The sequence below is a fragment of the Ursus arctos genome, unplaced genomic scaffold, assembly GCF_023065955.2.
Source record: "Ursus arctos isolate Adak ecotype North America unplaced genomic scaffold, UrsArc2.0 scaffold_5, whole genome shotgun sequence".
NCBI lineage: Eukaryota > Metazoa > Chordata > Mammalia > Carnivora > Ursidae > Ursus > Ursus arctos.
The window spans coordinates 54192089-54211623 of NW_026623067.1; the positions used below are offsets into that span (position 1 = coordinate 54192089).

Genomic DNA, 19535 nt, shown 5'->3' on the forward strand with positions numbered 1-19535 from the left:
CTTATATGTGTATGTCTGTGTAGACATGATGTATGTGTTGGTATGTATGTTTTCATTCTCCAGATAGCTGTCCAGATAGTTAGTAGAGAGGACTTACATCCTTGTGCTCTCACCAGCATTGATGGTATTTTATTTTCATCTTGGCCACTTAAATAGGTAAAAATATTTAATTGATGCTTTGATTGCATTTCTACAAGAATAGTTAGATTGAACACTTTTCATTCTAAACATTATATTTGTTCTGTGAATTAATATTTCTTTTAAAATATTTGTTGGTAATGGAAATGACATAACTTATAGATATATATACTAAGGCTTGCTTGAGAACTCCTTGGCTAAAATATTTTGTGTCTTCCCTAAAATAATAGCGTCTGATTTGTGGAATAATGTGAATCAACTTGAACAGTGGAATAAAATTCTGGCTGTTAGCAGAAGCACATTGTTTCTAGCTCAGTCTATCTATGCTCCCTGTGTGGTACTTTTGATGGAAACTCTTATCTCTTATTTTAGTGGGATAATTTTCCATAACTTTAGATGTCTGACCTGGAAAAATATTCAAGAAAAGAAGAACTGATAAATTAACTTTAATCTTACATTACAGAAAGTTCTTAGTGTCAGCTACTAAAGGCCTAAATATAACTACCCTGACCCACTTAAACCAAATTGACACTTGTGATAATTGCACTGTAATTCATGCTCAGGAACCGGATAAGAAATGATGAACCTTAGACCCAAGCTTCTGGACCAAGAAACTCCATGTCCTTGAAGTTAATTCCAGATTGAGAGACTAATGCAATGATTACTAACTGGGGGTCACTGTTACAGTCAAAAAGTATTTAGCATTTCATATAAACTAATTATATATATAATATGTATATATTATATGTGTATATATCATATATATACATATATACACATTATGTATATGTGTATAATATATATAATAATTATATATGTGTGTGTGTATATATGTATGTATACATACATGAAACTATATATGCGTGGTCTCTATTTTCTGAGATTTTGAAATCTGAGACAATAGACCTGAATAGGTACAGCAATGGAGTCATGAAATTCAGGAGGAATAGATTGAAAAAAGCCTTTTAAAACAGTACAAACTGAGTCTTCAAAATATCAGGATTCTATACCTGACTTTGCTATCAAGTATCATTTTAACCCTGAGCAAATCTTTTCTTTTTTTCCTTTCCTCCCTTCTCTCAACATTCATCCAAATGATTGTATTGAGGATTTGAAGATGAAGGGGCCGGAGCCCTTCTCTCAATGAGCTCTTATTCCAATGGTAATTGATCTGCAAACAAACAGATTTTTATTTTGATGCAGTGGGAGAACCTTTTCTCTGCAGGAGCTCTCAGGACCAGAGGCCAGTAGAGGGATACTCAACCTGGTGGGGATAGGAACCTCAAAGGAAAGCTGCCTAGCACAAGTGGCCAGAAGTTTGGTCTTAAAGTAAGATAGGAGTTAGCCTTCCTATTTGTGAGATGAGGGGTCTGATCTCCAAGCCTTGTTTTCTGCTCCAAAATTGGATTGCTTAGTTCTGTTACAGGCCACTACTCTGCGTCACTTAATTGGGGGATTTTCCAGACAGCTGGTTGAGAATGGAGTGACACATTCATCTCTGGTTCCCTCTCTGTCATCTCCTGTAGGATGACCCTTGTAGCAGTCCTGTAAGGATGATAGACCTTTTCTATCCACTTCTCTCGCAGGGGATAGAGCTCTGTCAGACTGAGTGTGCACCTTCTCCCAGGAGCTTCTCTTGTTGGTAAGCCAGAGAATAGAGTGCTAGGGTGATGTGCTTGCACGCAATACTGATGGAACCCAACCCGGTCCTGTGTGCTGGGCTGTCACCATGCACGTTCTACTCCACTGCTCTAGCCTACCCATCAAGGAGTCACCAGTGTGGGAGATATGTACTTCATTGTCTGTGTTTATCTGTTCTCTCCTCTTGGATTTTTTTAAGTTATTGGTTAATTGCTACATTTCCTGAGCCAATGATTCTCCTAGAATCTAAGGAGTACCTGAGGAATATGTTATGTTCTCTTCCCATTCTAGCCAGTCTCCAGCCTGTCCTTTGCTCTCTCAGACCTTATCCTTCAGCCAGTCCTTGGGGATTATGCAGTTCTCTGCTCAGCCTGTCAAGAAATAGAAATCGGTCTTATTGTGTTTGCTTTGTTTTACCTCCTCTATAAATGTGAATCTACCTTGTGATAGTGTTTAAACTTTTTTGTTCGTATTCCAAGGATGATGTAACCTTACTTATTATCCATCTCTTGGTATCAGGCATTCACATCTATCCCTACATGTTAATTTTCATTTATCTTTTTTATCTTGTTTCATAGTTTGGTAATGTGAGCAAAAAAATTGTTTAGTAACACTAGGAGAGTTTTCTTTCAAGCTGCTCCACTTTGATGCAACTTTCTTCACATCCCTAGCTCAGCCTTTAAGCTTTATTTCTTAAGATGTGCCGTGATTACAAGGATGGCTTATTCAGGATGGGCAATTTGCTGTTCTTCTACCCTTAAATTCGCAAGGCAGCATTTAGTATGTGACCAAAGTAGACCTGTAGGTATGGGCAGAATTAGGGAAGTAGTCACTTCTAGGTGCTATAAAATGGGATTGGATAGAGATCAAAGTTAGTTTATGGCGCAGTCCCCAGAGGAGGCCAGAGTCAGGTAGAATACATTTGGAAACTCAGTATCAACACCACTTTTCATAGTGACTTCTCACTGGAATTGGCCTTGTGCCCTGAGTGTCAGTACAGGGAGCTGAAGCTTCCCGGGCTACATACCTGCATTAGAAGCTTAGTCTCCCAGTGTATAAGTTCAGGGAAGGCTCCAGGGATATTATCTGCAACATTGTTCTGTGTAGGGTGGGAGAAAACCCTAGTGAGTGGGCATGGGGCAGAGGGTGGGAAGTGGATGGGAGAATTCAAGTCAGGGAAAAGAACATGGAATTCTTTGTATATAGGAGGGGGTGAACAATGAAGATTTTTTTTTTTTAAAGATTTTATTTATCTATTCGACAGAGATAGAGACAGCTAGCAGAGAGGGAACACAAGCAGGGGGAGTGGGAGAGGAAGAAGCAGGCTCATAGCGGAGGAGCCTGATGTGGGGCTCGATCCCATACGGCCGGGATCACGCCCTGAGCCGAAGGCAGACGCCTAACCGCTGTGCCACCCAGGCGCCCCAACAATGAAGAATTTGACCCATTCTTAAGTACTCATTTCATTCTAAGCCAGCATTTTAGTAGCGTGACAAGTTTATTTTTCATTGTCATTTACCTTTCTTATAAAAACAATGGCTCATAATATCATCTGATTAAACGAGTGAGCATTCTGGATCACAAAGCTTGTCCATTACTGTGTAGGCTCAGTTATTGTGCAATAAGTAGAAAATCTTGCTGAATATCTGTATATTGACTTAGACCAGCTATAGTCTTAAGAATTTCCAATTACCTCAATTTTCTTTTAGTTCTGTAGCCAGTTTCACTGTACTTGGAACTAAACTATACTCTAGTTTTTGCCCATATAATTATTTTGTCTGCAGGAAAATGTCAGTAGTTCTGACAATTTTAATTCTTGTGTTTGCTGACTGCATTATCTTCTGAATCATAGGTTCCCAAATCAAGTCAAACAGGTTAGAAGACAAGTTACACTTGAGTGTCACACCTACTCTTATCTTAAACGAATGTGGGAATGCATCAGCCACTTTCACTGTGTTAAGTAGTTCATTTCTGGCTTTTCATGCACTTTACCTATTTTTATTTTTTCCTTTTGGATACAACCCAAATTTTCCCAAGCCTCCTAAGTGAAAAAACAGGTTAAAGTATATGTAGCTTTAAAAAAAATTGTCTTTACCCATCCCTTTGAAAATCTGCAGGGTGAATTACCCTGAATGTACGGAGTAGAGATTGTAATGACATCTGCTCACTGGCCAGGCTATTTATCAATCAAGAGAAGAAAAAAAATGTTTTATGTACTTATTTACCCATTTTAGTTATCATTGTTATGGGCATTGCCTAAATACTAGGGCTTTTCTGGAAGATATAGAACACAGGAGTTGGGAGCTACAGAGTCATTAGTTCTTAGGACCATCCAGAACTTGAATTCTATGCACTGCATCTCCTTCAAGTTACCTCTACTCAGACACTCTTATAGGACATCCTGTCTTGGCCTTTCAGCCCTTTTCATCTTTGGATCCAAAGACTCTTCCACATAGTAGTTATTTCAGTATTCAAGGACCACTGTCAAGCTCCCAGAATGTTCTCTTTCTGCACATTGAACACAGAGGTTCTTCACCATGTATATGGCACACTCTCATATCTCTTTTCACCATCTTGCTGGTTCTTCTCTGGGCAGCCTCTAATACATAATTTTCCCTCTTAAACTTGAATACCTATAACTGAGCACAGAATTATTCCCTGGGCTTCCCTTTGGGGTTGGAGATGGTGGGTGGGACCCAAAGAGAGTTTCTCTTAGTTTCAGTTGTGATGTTTCTTAGAGCAATGTTAAGACATGATGAATGATAGTACTTCTGTTTTCAGTGTTACGGTGCGTAGATAAAAATAAGTCAATTCTTTAGAACTTCAAAGTGTCTTCATGGGATTCGTCAGAAGTTAAGATTCTTTGAAAAAAAAAACAGTTGACCTGCTAATACTGATAATTCCAGGGCATATGAAGAGAAACCCAAGCATCTGAAACCCATTCAAAAACTATTTACTAACTACTTATATAAATCAGGAACCACCAGACTTTGGAAATAGAGAAATCAGTAAAACACGACTGCAGCTTGAGGAACTCACAGCCTGCTAGGGAAGACAGCAGTAAACAGTTTGTTTACACCTCAGCGTAAGCAGTGTGTCCAGCACCACAGTGAAGGCAAGTTCTTGCCACCATGAAAGTGGAGGGCACGGTGTGGGGTGCCCTGTGCTCTATTCCTACCCTCTCAGTATTGTGTTCTTTTAACCTCTGCATATTGCTGACATTTATGTGCAGTGTGTTCTAAACACTGCTTATAGGGGCTTATATATATCATCTCCTTTGTGTGTGTTGATCTCTTAAAGTTAGGTCCTATCATGTGCCCCCCAAAATGGGGAAAATAGGCAGAGAGTAAGTTACTTGTCTTAATTCACAGTAATTGTTGGATCCAGAATTCAGACCCAAGTGTTTTGCTCTTAACCAATGTTCTGTGCTACCTTTCTCAGAGGGAGGCTTTATTTAGGGCAGTAGTAGTTCTCAGCCAGGGGTGATTTTGCCCCCTAAGAAACATTTGGCAATGTCTGTAGACACTTTAGATTGTCACAACTGGCATCTTGTGGGTAGAGGTCAAGGATCTGCTAAACGTCCTCCAATGTACAAGACAACCCCCAGAACAAAGAATTATCCAGTCTCACGTGTCCAAGTACTGAGGTTGACAGACGGCTCTGGAGCACGGGTAGAACTGTGTTTGTGTCAGCCTTTAAAAAATACCCTTTTCAGTCCTTAAAAACATTTAAAAAAAATGGCTTAGTATGGAGCAAAACATACTGAACCAAGTTCCTAAGTATCTGGTGAAGTGTATTTTGTCACTTGTTAAATTGAGAAAATATTGCCGCCTTTGTCTGTCTTAGTAGATACCAAGGATCTGAGGAGGCTCAGTGAGAATCTTAGGAGATAATGTGTAAGAAAGCCCTGTAAAATAATTATTACTAGAAATTCCTAGAGTCCTTGGGGTGAAAATATCTCCGGAGTCATAAGAATTAGATAAAGAGGATTCCAAAGTGCACTTCTGTTCTTTGTTTTTTACCCCTTCCCTTTGTCAGCTGACCCCTCCTCCCCTTGTCACTCTATTTCTGTAAGCAAGTATGTTTCCAGTATTTAGTAGGTGAACTAAACCATTTTTTATGAGGTTTTTTTTATTAAAATCTTGTAAAATTTAGTATCTCTCCCCCTCTTACACCAGATTTAAGGCAGCTAATTTCAATTCTAATCTTTTTCCTTCATAGACTTTCACACAGCATTTGTTGGTCTGGGGAGTTATTTGAATACCATGCCTTTCTTCAAGATGAACAACAGTAGCATGGATTCAACCTTCCCTTTCATTCCCTCCAACTTTGAACACACGTGGAAGGGAAATAATCGAGCATTTGTTTTAAAAATGCCAGGTAGTGGCTTTACAGGTAGTAGCTGACCATTCCCTGGCTATGTTTGTAGCCCATGAAGCCAAACAGCTGTGCCTGTCGTAATTCATCAAATGGATGTAAACTCATAAATATAGTTGACTGACGTTTTCGGCGAGTGTGGCATCCCATTGGCGTGCTTTTCCTGCAAACAGCGTCTGGGTAAAGAGTAATTACTCACTTCCTAGGAGTGTTTTCATGGTGATCCATTCTGCAGTGAATCACAGACCAGCCTTCAGGTGTGCGCTGCGCTCACTTCACCGAGTGTTGGCCGCGGCTGGATTTATTTATTTATTTGAGGGGAATGATCCATCTGGGGCTGCAAGCTGGGGGCGCGGCGCAGGCGGAGGATGCTGGGGTCGGAGCTGCTCTAGGGCTCGCGCGCGGGGCCCCGCCGGCCCCCTTTCCCATGAGGCCCCGCTCCCGGGGGAGTGTCTGCCGGTGGGGAACCCCCCCGCCCCCCAACCCCTGGCCGCGGAGGCCGCACAAAGGTGTCCTGTTCAAGTCCGCCTGTAGGCCAGCTTTCTAAAAGTGCTTTTAAGTTTCTTTCTTTCTTTTTTTTTTTTTTTTTTTGCAAAGGGGGAGAAGAACCGCTTTTTGTATTTCAGTTCTTTTCCTTGTATGTAGATACCAAAAGGAAACTCGGCACTGGGCATGTTCGGATGTTGAATGGTTTGCTGATAAGCAACAGCCTCCCGGAACCAAAGACTTAAAATAGTCGTTCCCCCCCCACCCCCCACAGGAGCTGCAAATGGTATCTGCCAAACAGATGACAAAGTACTTTGGACTGAATCACACACAGACAGCATTTTGTGCAGAACGCACGGCCCAACTCTTGTAATTACTGTTTATAGCTGCCCAGGGCTGACCAGGAGAGGGCAAACCCAAGAGGAAATAAGTTTCCTGAACCTTGGAGAAATGGCTGTGTGTTAATTAAAGGCTAGGACGGGTACTTTTCAGACGGACTCCCAAGTTGTTCTTGAGATCACAGTTCACAGCACGTTTCCTCTGGAGGGAGCGAGTAGATAATTAGGATTTTTTTCTTTTTCTTTTTCTTTTCTTTTTTTTTTTTTTTTTTCCGTTTTACCGCCCCCTCCCTGGTTTGGGCTTATGGCCTTGAACCCACAGTGAATTGAAGAGAGAAAGAAATGGATATGTCTGACCCCAATTTTTGGACTGTGCTCTCAAACTTTACTTTGCCTCATTTGAGGAGTGGGAACAGGCTTCGGCGAACACAAAGGTAAAAAACGCGGGGATTCTTTGCCTGGAGAAGGAATGTGTTGGCTTCAGAGGCAGCCCGACTGCCCAAGCCCCTTAGCAGCTGGGGTTTTGTTTACTGGGCGACAGTTTGAAAAGTTTCTACCCTGCCAGGGGGGCACTGTTTCAGGGATTCTGTCATTCTTGTGGATTTCCTATGTGATCCTGCTTGCCTGTGCTTCTGGAGTTGTTCTTTTGAAATGTGGGTGAGGAGGGGACGAGTTGAGAGTGGAGGGGGGAGGAAAGGGGGAGGAGGATAGATACTTTGTCTCTGATCTGATAGGATTCATCAGGCTTCCTTCACTCAGGCACCAGAGGCTTCTGCTTCTCTTTGTAGAGCCTTTCAGATGTTCCCTTCTATTAAATATTTGACCTTTATAAGATGCAGATGTGCAGTGCCAAGATAGCTCAAGTTTGCCCGTTTCATATTGTCTGCTTAAAAGAGACAGGCCTGCATAACTTTGCCATTTCGTTTTTTTACTGGTTTGCTGACATTTATTCCTAATACAGGCTGGCCTTTTCATTTTGTAGCATCTTTGACAGAATAGGTGGAGGACAAGAGAATTTTAAAATCAGGATGAAGCTGGTGGCAGAAGTGAAAGGCAGTTTCACTTTTGCTGACACTCAGATTGAGAGACTATGATTTTAAAGGGGAGTGTTTCTTTTCTCTCCACATGGTGCCCAGCGCAGAAAGGTGGCATTGTGATTTTAGAGGGGCATGCCTTCTGAGTTGCATAACTATATGTTCATCGTTTTTCTTCACAACTTGACTTGCACGTCCCCGTGAACGTGTTCAAGAGCAATGGTGCGGTCACATAAACAGGATGCTGGCTATCAGATTGCGAGCTTCAAAATCCAGTGTTTAAAGAACACGAGAAAACGGTGTATTCTCTTTGTTATATCTATAGCTTTGTGTAGCATGAATGCAGAGAGCTCATACTTTGGAAAACTTAGTAAATTTTCCTTCCGAAATTTCCCATGGTATTTCTTAGATTTCAGAAGCATCCTGGAATACTCTGTATGCACACGTGCAAATATACACCTAGAAAACACACACACCTCTGGCTGATACTGAGTAGACTTTAAAGTCATACTTACTTTAATATATCTTGAACAGCGTTGGTCCCATGAAACCATGTTAGAGTCTAGATTTAAATAAGGTTAACTAGGCTTTCCTTGTTCAGCTCTATGTGTTCAGAGACGTGATCTTTAGGTATTGGTCATTTTTATTCAAGATGTGTCAGCCATGCCTCTCCCCCCCCCCCCCCAGCAAAATAAACGCAACTAGTGAGTTGAAGAAGTAATGCTGTCTACGAACAAGACCACGACTTTCGTGGCAGTACATTCTATAACTTCTTACCTTTCAAGTTTGTCAGGAGCTCTGAAATATTTGAGTGGTGTGGTCCTGACTATGATGCAGTCTCTACTCTCACCTGAAGCCACTTCTCAAAGAGATTGGGCTGCTCTGGCATCGCACCTGTGTGTCTGGACCTGAAAAGTGTTTGGAGCCTTTCTTTGCCCCATCTACCTGTTGACAATGTTACTGAGAGAATTCTCAGGCTAGTCTGACCCTGACTTTCCAGCCCAGGGCATTCCAATCCAGAACACTGCAATTCACACAGCTCACACTGGCAGAGAGCCCCAATTCTAAGTTCCTTCTTCAGAACTGAAGTAACTTAGGCTCTTCCCAGCAAAGTGAGAGAGTGTGGGAGGCCTTTCCCCACTCCCCAAGTCATGGACCTGTTTTTTCAGTTCCATGAAACAGGAAAGGGGGTGGATTTTCTTCCCTCCCTTCTATTAGTGGAGGTTGTCCCAGCCTGTTTGTGACTGGGGATTTCCAGGAACCTCGGAGTTTGGAGATACGTTTCCTGAAGATCATCTCTACGTACATCTACTTATTATTGGTCTCAAAGGACCAGCACTGCTTTATATTTATTATGTAGATTTGGAAACTTGAAGGGCAGGTGTCTTCCTGTCCAGGGCGGTGTATGTAGCTGTTGCGTTCTCTTATTATACAGTGATCAATTCCGGCTCTGTGTCCTTCCCTAAGGGCATGTAGCATATGCTTACGGTGGAACTCTTCCCGTCTGTGACCTCCCTTCACTGCTCTAAATCCTGTCTCCTCCTTCTACTGTCATGTTAACCCCATTCCGCACCTGGCTGATCAGGTTCCCTAAATCTGTCCGTTCAAAAGGACCTTGCCATCCTCAAGTTGTCCTTTTGCCAGTCCCATTGTGAGTGTACCCAGTGTCCAGGTGAGGACACCTGCCCTCGCCCTCAGGTGCGTCAGCTTTAGCCCTGGGAATATCTCTCCTGCCCAAGCCTAGCTTTTTTTTGCATGCTTGCTGGCTTTGTCCAACGGATCATTCATTCTACGTTTTGTTTTGTTTTGTTTTTCCTAGCTACTTGTTCTGATTCACATTGTATTTTAGAGGACTTCATCTTCACCTTTTCTTTAATATCAGCTTTTTGCATCTATCAAGAGTAAATTCAGCTTTAAGCATGTGAATGAACATCTCAGAGCTTTTTGGGGTAGGATGTGTGTACCATTTCGACAAAAGAAGGAGTGGTTGAAGGTTTCACACTCTTCCCTCAAGTCTGTATTATGGTGGACATTTTCATCATGGAAGCCTTTTTGGTTGGTTCCATCGTATTTGCCTTGCTGGTTCAGCATGGTACTGCTTTGTAGCTTTGCTCCGTCACAGGAAAACTTTGAAAGTTTCTTTTCCAACTGGGCCTACCTGGGCCTATGACTTTTAACTCCCTGGGTTCTTAGAGAGAGGATCGTACAGACCTAATCTCAGGTTTAGATTTTTACACAGTATTGAACTGACATTTCTTGTCCTGTGTCCCAAAGACAATTTATTGTTTCCTTCATTCTTTTTTGTCTTGACTGTGGCAGACAACAGGTTGTCTGGATGCACATGGACTTTGCTGTTTTGTTGGAAAACTTACATATTCCGTTGGAAACAGTTTATTTTTTTATCACATTCTTTATTTTAAGGGAAATTTTCTCTTTTTAATTTTATGAAAACTTCGATAAATACTCTATAAAGTCTTGGGACGCCTGGGTAGTGCAGTCGTTAGGCGTCTGCCTTCCGCTCGGCATGATCCCGACATTCCGGGATCAAGTCCCACATCGGGCTCCTCTGCTGGGAGCCTGCTTCTTCCTCTCCCACTCCTCCTGCTTGTGTTCCCTCTCTCGCTGGCTATCTCTTTAAAAATCTTTAAAAAAAATACTCTGTAAAGTCTTAAACCTTTCAAAATATCCTTACTTTCTCTTGCCTTACTGTCATTTAAATTTCATGAATGAGTTTAAGTGACACAGTCTTAAAGTTTATACTTCTAGGGAATATTTGCATGGAAAAAACGTCATACGTTCTATCAACAAATTATTAACAAATCAAATCCAACAATGTATGAACACAGTTATACATCATGACCAGTGTATCCCAGGTATGCAAAGATGGTTCAGCACTAGAAAATCAATCAGTGTAATCTGTCACATAAATAAGGTAAGTAAGGATTATCACACGATCACATTAATATATGCGGAAAAAGCACTTGACAGGTTCCAGTACTTGCTCATGACAAAAACTCTCAGAAAACCAGGCACAGAGGGGAACTTCATCAGCTCTATGAAGAATATCTACAAAAAACCTATAGCTAGCAGCATACTTAATACAATAGTCCCGCCATCTGTGCTTTCACTTTCTGCAGACCCCCGTCATCTGTAGTCAGCCACAGTCCAGAAGCCGATGATAGTGGCCTGAGACTAGGTCCCAGTGCCTACGACTTTCACCACACTGCATCTCATCACACATTTTATCATCTCACATCATTAGAAGAGACAGAGAGAGGCCGTATTCACCTAACTTTTATTGCAGTATGTTATAATCTATATTATTAGCTACTGTTGTTAATCTCTTACTGTGCCAGATTTATGAATTACATTTTATCATCAGTGTCTGTGTATGGGAAAAAACACAGTGTATCTATTGGGCTCAGTACTATTTGCAGTTTTAGTCATCTTGTGGGGATTTTGAAACATATCCTCTGTGAATAAGGGGAACTACTATAGTGAGAAACTTGGAGTTTTCCTTGCTTAGGTCAGGTAGAAGGCAAAGATGTCCCATCTCATCATTTCTCTTTAACAGGAAACAGTTTCTTTTTCCATGTCTGGCTTTGTCTCCTCTGCCCCTCCATTATTTCCGCAAGGCCGACTCAGGACAGCCATTCACCTGCTGCTTTGAGGGACAGAAATCCAGGGCTGCTATATGTTACCCCTTAGGTTTATAACATTTTCCCCCTTTGGATTAAAAACATTGTGGGGAGAGGAAAGAAGATCAAGCTTCTCTCTCTCTCTCTCTCTCTTTAGGCTTCGTTTTTTTACCTACCTCACATATGTAAAGAAAGGGCTACCATTGGTCTATAAATATTGCTGCTCAGTTTTGAGGTGCAACTTTAGTTTTGCTAAAGCACAGTTTAGAGATTCTAGAAGATGTTTGGTTTTTAACCTTAATGGTCAGAAATCTGTCATACTTTCATTTAGCTTCCATGACAACATCCAAATCTCAATGACAACTAAATCAAGCATCATTATCCATGCCAGTGGGCAGCTTGCGACTCGATTAATCACTTGGAGCAAGTCTCCTAATGTATTTTGCCGAGAACCCATGGGATAGAAGTTGGTCTTGGGGTTTTGTGTGTGTGTGTGTGTGTGTGTGTTTGAATTCACATTACTCAGCGGTTGCCCTGAACAGCGGTATATCCAGGAATCTTAAACTCACCGCTGCGATTGTCAGAATGTATTGAAGTTTTATGTATGCTACATCTTCTTTTCAGAAACATCTGTAGTGTTTGGTGAGTTTTTGTTTTGCTCACGAATATGTGTCTTTAAGAAGTATGGAGAATACACTAGTCTCTTGTCCTGACACATTGGGCATTATTGAATTTGTACTTACCCCTTTTACGGAAAGTCCAGTTAAATCCACATTTATTGAGCATCTATTGGGTGCCTGGGCACTGTGGCCCAAAGGTGAGTCATAGGATTGCCTTCAGTGAAGATATGGGAATGAATCATTGCAAACCAGGGCAATAGAGAAGTATTTGTGAGATACGTTATAAGCCTTAGGAGTGGTCATTGGGTAAGAGAGACTTTGGTCTCGAGGAGCCAAAATAGAGACCACATAGAAAAAACAACACCTCAGGGAGGTTTTAAAGGATAGTTTGGTATTTATCAGATAGAAGGACAGGGCCTTCCCAAAGGGCAAAAGAAATGGTGTGTACAAAGGCATAGTGGCCTTAACAGCAGAGTTCAAGGGACTATACATAGCTCAGTATTGCTGGAGCATAAAAAACCCGAAGCATAACTCAGTATTGCTGATGCATAAAGTTTGGAGAGGCAGTGTAATATACCACAGTGGTGAAGAGGATTGATCTAAAGCCAGTTCACCTGAGTTTGAATGAGATTGGCGAAGTTCATTGGACTTCAGTTGCTCTACCTATAAAACAGGGACAAGTAAATTACTTACATGGTTGTTATAAAGAGTGAAACATGTTCATGTGTGTAAAATGGCTAATGCAACGGCTGGCACATAAAAACTCTGCAAATACTGAGTATTCACATTGTTTCTGTCATTACAACAAGGGGATGAGTAGGGGGCGATGAGGCTAAGGACGAGAGTTGAGGCACTTGATATTTGTGGGCGCTTGCTTGGCCTTTACCCAAAGAGTGAAGGCATGTCTGGCAACACTGGGGAGTTTAGGTCTGGGAGCGAAGGGTGAGACCTGGAAACCAATTAATGTTATTGCTGTATGCTGCCTAAAGGGTTTTGGAGATCTGACCAAGGAATATGGTGAGATTGTCACTTTGAGAGACACTGAGGATATAAATGATCAAAGTTGATGAGCCATTGGCTCTGAGAGACAAGGAAACATTCCACAGTGGCCCTGGGGGTTTTGACCTGGGGGACCAGGGAGATGAGTGAACTACCTATACGTGCAAGAGTGGGGGAAGGGAAGACAAAAGAAGTTGTACTCATTCCTTTGATTCCCAGAAGTCTAGTTAATCTACATTTACTGAGCATCTTATGGATACTGAATACCATGGAACATACATTCCTTCACTCCCAAGAGTCACAGCACCAATATCCATGCTGGGCAGGGACTATAATGGTGCACAAGACAGAGTGTTTGGGCCTTGCAAAGAAACACGCATCTAAATAAGTCAATTGCCCGATGGTGGTCTGTGTTCCAAAGGCTATAGGCAGGTGTTGAGAAGGGTCACAGTGTGGGGGGGGCTACTTTAGATAATGTGGTCAGCGAGTGTCATTGATCAGGAGACCTAAAAGATGGGAAGGAGCCGTTGGTGGGGAGTATTTGGGGCAGGCGTCTGGGAAGGGTAAAGGCTCTGAGGCAGGAAGGAAAGAACCACCAGGCTAGCAGTTGGATGTGAGGGTTCAGGGCACCGGGGAGGCTGGATCAGAAATAATAAGCTTGAGAGTCATCATTAGGACCATCTGAGACCTGTGTTAGATTAATCTGTGGGAGAATAAGGATGCCCCATTTAAGGAGTGGGCTGAGATGCAGGTGGGCACAAGGAAGGAGGCCTGGGGAGAGTCTGGTACAAAGGAAGCCACACAGTGTTCTCAGAGAGATCCCAAGAGGAGGCAGGGCAGTGCTGTCACTCCACAGGGAGACAGAAGGACAACAGGGAAGGCGGGGTGACATCAGCATGAACAGCAGCAGCCTTGATGGGGTAGGAGGGGTGCGGGCGAGGCCGAGGAGCGGGGCAACAGCCGTGAAGTGAGGAATGGCAGACCATGGGTGGTAACTACTCTCTGTGGGTAGCTGACTACAGTGGTGACACATCATTGTGGCCTAGCTCCTGCACATTCACAGCTGGCCTGCCAGCTCTCCTCCCTGAATCATATCCCCTTACTCACTGTTGCTCACTTTATTGTCTGCTTCATCGCCCAAACGGGCAATGACAGTTTCCTTTTCACCACCTCGCTGGAAGCTCAGGCTCTGTCTACAGCCTTATGAGTCTCTCCTTTCTAAGAGCTGTGACTTCAGCTCACTGGCCCTGAGTGCCTCTGGCTACCTCCCCACCGCCGCCCAACACTTTGTCTCCTCCCGAGCTTGACCCCTGACTCTCCCCGAAGCCTGTTCCACAGGGGGCTGAAACCTAGCTCACTGCCTGGCCTCTTTTCAGGCTCTCCACGCCTGACCTGCAGGCTCAGCCCCTCCCCGAGCCTCTGTACCCATTTCCTCCCACTCCGTGCTCTGCCCAAGCCTGTTTCCTAACTGCTTTCTTTCATCCCTCTCCTTTCTTCCAGCTCCAGACTGTGTTTTCTGCAGGTGGGACGGGCCTGCCTGTCACTGCAGGACTCACCCTTCAGTCTGCCTCTTAGGGTTAGCCCCAGCACTGGTAGTTTCCCGTGAAACCCTCACTCACGGGTCCTCCTCCCCCAGCCTAGTAAGGGGTGCGCGGAGGGAAGAAGAGAAAGCTGAGACCCCAGGCCAGGAGCTTCCCACAGCTCTCTGAGCGCTGTCTGGGCAGAGCCTGGCTGCCCCAGACTAAAGCAGCGTGTTCTTACTCCTTGTGTATCCTGTACCCTGTAAAGCTTGCCAGGTACGAAGGACATGAGCAGGAATACACACATGGTGATAATGTTTTTATTCTCTAGTGTGAAGCTTTCCGTAGGAGATTACAGATTGTTTTGCTCCTTGAATAGGTAGGTCTCCTGAGGGTTAAGATGGAGGGAGAAAGGAGAGAGAAGGAAAGAAATGAGAAGGGAGTGTGTGTGAGAGAGTACAAAAGGTGGATTTTAGAAGAAGTTCTTTAAAAGTGAACCGTTAGAACATGGAGTCTGCTCCCTGGGCAGGCCTGGGCTATCCATTACTAGAACGTGTCAGCACTGGGACGAGTGTGTGTATGTGTGTCACCAAGTTCGCAGTGACAGGGTAGAACATTATATGCTTTATGGCTTTGCTTGCTTCTCTTTACACATAGATCCAGTTATCAGAAGCCCAGGTCGTGTCTTTCAAACAAGAGGATCATAAGCCTCAAGATAGAGGCCATCTGCCTTCCGGGCTAAAATCTGACCAATGTTAGGGTTAAGTAATCCCTTGAGTCCCTGTGTGGAAATGGATCATTGAGGACAAAACTGGGAATAGGTCTCCTTCTGAATAATTTCGGAGACTCCTCCTTGTATTGGTTGAAATGGAAATAGGCTGGTTTCTCAGGGAGATTAAGACTGGAAACCCTGAAACCCCCCCCGCCCCGAACCCCCTTACACACCCATCTCTTGTGTGAGTGAGCATGCACAGGCTATTTTAATCTGAGCTGTCTTTACTACGTGTAACCTAGTCATTTGGGAGTGATGTCATGATAACTGAGTAATCCCTTTGAAAGTTAAGTGGTAGAGCCAAGATATTAACATGGTCCTGGGGCTACCTGGATGAAAGTGGGCACAGGGTGTGTATAAATCCATTTATTAGAGGCCCAGTCTCTATCAGTGGAAGTCTTGACTCTAAAGTAGCAAATTTGGTTTTTGTGATACGTGGGACATTGTGTAACTAGAAAGATCTCTAAATAGAAATTCCCGTGGTCGTTAACACTTGTAGTTCTGGTTCTTTATTTTCTTTTCCTCTGTCTTGGTAATTAGGAAAGTTCCCTGTGAACTGGATTGTAAATTCTGAAAATGTTGACCTTAAACCTTATTAATAGAATGAGAGGATCTGCAGGAGGTTTAGCTACACTAATCACCATTGGACATACTTATTAGGGAAGGTAATTATACCAGTATCAGCCTGAAACATCATACTGTTGTGTTGTGTTGTGTTGTTTTGTTTTGTTTTGTTTTGTTTTGTTTTTAAAGGCCTGAGCAGAGAACTTAGGCTTTGATCAGCATTTGAAGGTAAAAGAGAGTGGTAAGGAGAAGGGGCAGTCATTAATGTTTTTCTCTTAAGCTTCACGTTGCTTGGGTTGTTACAGAACCCTGGGACTTTGTACATTCCACTGACTTTGTGATCTTAGATTTATCCATGGCTCAGATTGTGTTACAGTCTGGAATCTCTTAGGAAACTGTAATTGCAGACAAACACACAGGCAAAATCCAGATCTTGGCATGTGGTCGGCCAACTGCCATTTCTGTTCTGAAGTTTTCAAGTAAGCTTTTGCTCTTCCAAGGTAAGAACCAGCTCCATGTCCCTGGAAACTTTCTAACATGACATGGCAGTTCAAATTCCAGATCTCTTTGGGAGATAATGTATTAGGTCGTCAGTGAATCACCTGGGCGGGAGGAATGAGGAACTGATGACACTTGCTGAGGTCTCCTAGGGTCATAGAATCAGAGAGAGAAGAAAACTGATGGATTCACCAGGCTCATTTTGCCTTCTGAGTATTTGCTGAAGCTGTCTTTGCTATGCTTTATTCTAATATTAAATATTACAGTGCATGTTGATGTCTCAGGATCCTGACTTTGGCCTTACTGCATTTCTCTCTTGAGTCACTTAGAATATTGTCTAGCCACTGCCAGAATTCTTAGCTAGTAAATGAGAAGAAAATCACTGAACCCAATAGCTTGCATAAAAATCACCTATGTGATTTTACTTTAACTTTCATATCTTTTAAAATACTATATGATGGGGATCTTTAAATTGGAAATCATAATTATTAAATGTTTTACTTTTACAGATATATGGAGGGGTTAAGAGAAAACAGTGTGTTTGTCATGGGAAAAACTGCCTGCTTGAATAAAGCACTCTAGGAAATATGGTAAACGAAACCTTTGTTACTGTAAAACAATAGCCATTAAGTGACTATTATGTAATGTTATTTCTTACGTCTGATTTGGAATGGCTTGTTGATCTTGAAACTTGAGATAAAATTCTTGTAAAAATACTACTTTCATTTGGCTAATCTCAAGACTTTGAATACAAAATCAAAGACTTTCCCAAGTGGATTACCTTGGTCTGACACTGAGCCCTAGAGATAGATACTGAAGCCATGTCAAATAGATTTTTTTTTTCCTTGTAAGGATTAATTTTATCCACTTGGTATTCTCCATTTGAGTACCCATCCAAATAAACACAAATTATTTGCTAATCCAAAAAATGGTTCATTGTAAGATTAGTCTACGCTTGCTCAACCACTCCAAAGGGCGCACAGGTGGCAAAACAGCTGATAGGCACGCTCACCTAACTTGACGGGTTGAATGGATGATGATGAATTTGCATTTTCCAGAAATGATGAATTCTTAAGCAAAGGGAATATTTTATCTTAGATCTCAAATGGCCATAGTGGCTAGTAGTGGAACAGGGAGAGTATGGGATAGTTTAGGGGTGTTTTAGGTCATAGTTCTTCTTATGGATTCTGCAAAATGAGCTTCTTTCTGTGCTTATGAATTGTAATTTCCTGTGTGTTTTAGGGTTTGATATTTGGGGTTAGATGCTTGGACCCAGAGAGTTAGTAAGGGATAAAACTTGCCATATTTTTACTGTGTGACCTATAAAATTTGTATGTAGTATTCTTTTTCAGTAGTTGACTTCTCTTTAGTCAATTTCAGATGAGTTAGCCTTCCAAATCTAGGATTTTTAAGGTGAGAAGTGAATAGTGGTTTGTATAGGCCTTCTTAACATAAGAATCCAGGCTCAAGAGTTCTTCTCACTTCAGACCAGTTCTTAGAGCTTAGTGGTTTTGATGTCATTTTACCAGCATCATCATTACCAAGATGCCTTCTAGGTAGGTAGACCAGTTTTCTTCAAAATGTGATTGATGACATATCATTTGTTGGCTTCTTAAAAGAAATTCTTTAAATAATAGAAGTTGTGGGTTGTCTTACCTTGTGAGAATTAACCTTAAAGTCAGTCCACTTTCTCACACCAGACCTAGGGTGATTTGGGAGTCAAAAGGTACAGATAACTGAGCTGTTTAGATATTAACATGATACAACCTTTGATGCCGTTCCTAGGAAACACATTCTATGGAATGGGTCCCGGGTTTAAAATCCATGAGGAAAAGGGTTCTGACTCCTGGCACTAATAGGCATATTCAGAAATGTTGTATTCAAGCCAGAGTAAATATATATGCCCTTTACACTTTCTTTCATTTAGCAGAAGTCACCTCTAAACACTTATTTTGGCATTAAGGAAGCTCGTCATGACCTATTGTTCCAGAAAGATTATAGTTCTCATTTTAAGCCAGTTTTCTAGTTCCCGTGTGAGTGGCGTGCCCAGCCCAGAGCCGAAGAAACAAGCTTTGCTTTTCAGACCTTCCATTCTTTTAGGTGTGTCCTGCAGGCAGTGGCTTGTAGCTGTTTCTTCAGCCACTTAACAGGTTTGATTTCAAAACTATTTAATAAGAAACTAACATGTTTGGAGGGGATTCATGGCCCAACATTTATGGACTTTGTTGGGAAGTTCCAGGTGTGTATATATCTTGAACTCCATCTTAAGGCGTATTAGACTAAAATGACGTTGGTTTTATTTTGCTTGTTTTGTTTTTGCCTTCTAGTCATAGACTGAGTTCCTTAGGATGTCTTAGGGATTGGATTGGGATGGGATAGCCCCTGGTACTCGAGGCCATGCAGCATCTCTTTCGATTTCTTTTCTTTGATTACCGTAGCAGCACTGAAGAGGAGTCAAGTGATTATAAACTGGACCTAAAGATGGAGCAACCAGCATCTCAGAGCTGGGGGATTAACTTCTGAAGTGTGGGACGTTGTTTTTATTTTAAAGTACTTGGGAGGGGGGGGTTATTTATGAGTTCCACATCTCTGTGTGATCCTTTTCCTGCTTTGTGGCTTGCAGATAGCCTGAATCACCTTCTGAATCCTGATAACCTAATAACCTAGTTTGATGACATTTGACTTCTGTGGACAGGGTCTTGGGGCTTTACCGCATTGCCTCATTTGCTTATTTATATACCAGATATTTATTGAGTAGCTTTTATGTGATCTGGGCTATGGTTATCGCCTGGGAAACAAAGATGTGTATGGCATGATCCTTTTCTTCTAATGGGGCTAGAAAGCAGTATAGCCAGGTAATTACAGTAACGTGTAATAACCGGTAGGAGATAGACCAACATCAACAAAGGC

The 19535-nt window shown here is 42.2% G+C and overlaps 1 protein-coding gene across 20 annotated transcripts in view; it reads left to right on the forward strand.

The window, feature by feature from the left end:
• MAST4 (microtubule associated serine/threonine kinase family member 4) overlaps window positions 1-19535 on the forward strand; it is a 535574-nt gene that overhangs the window by 367695 nt on the left and 148344 nt on the right. For 2 of the 20 annotated variants that reach the window (XM_044384153.3, XM_048220824.2), the window contains exon 1: window positions 7223-18864. The exons of 16 other annotated variants lie outside the window; for them this stretch is intronic. In XM_044384153.3, the coding sequence (XP_044240088.3) occupies window positions 18827-18864 (38 nt within the window). In that variant the 5' untranslated portion in view covers window positions 7223-18826. Of the gene's footprint in view, window positions 1-941; window positions 18865-19535 lie in introns of those variants that run through there. 2 more of the 20 variants (XM_026498867.4, XM_026498865.4) reach the window with 2 other exon arrangements.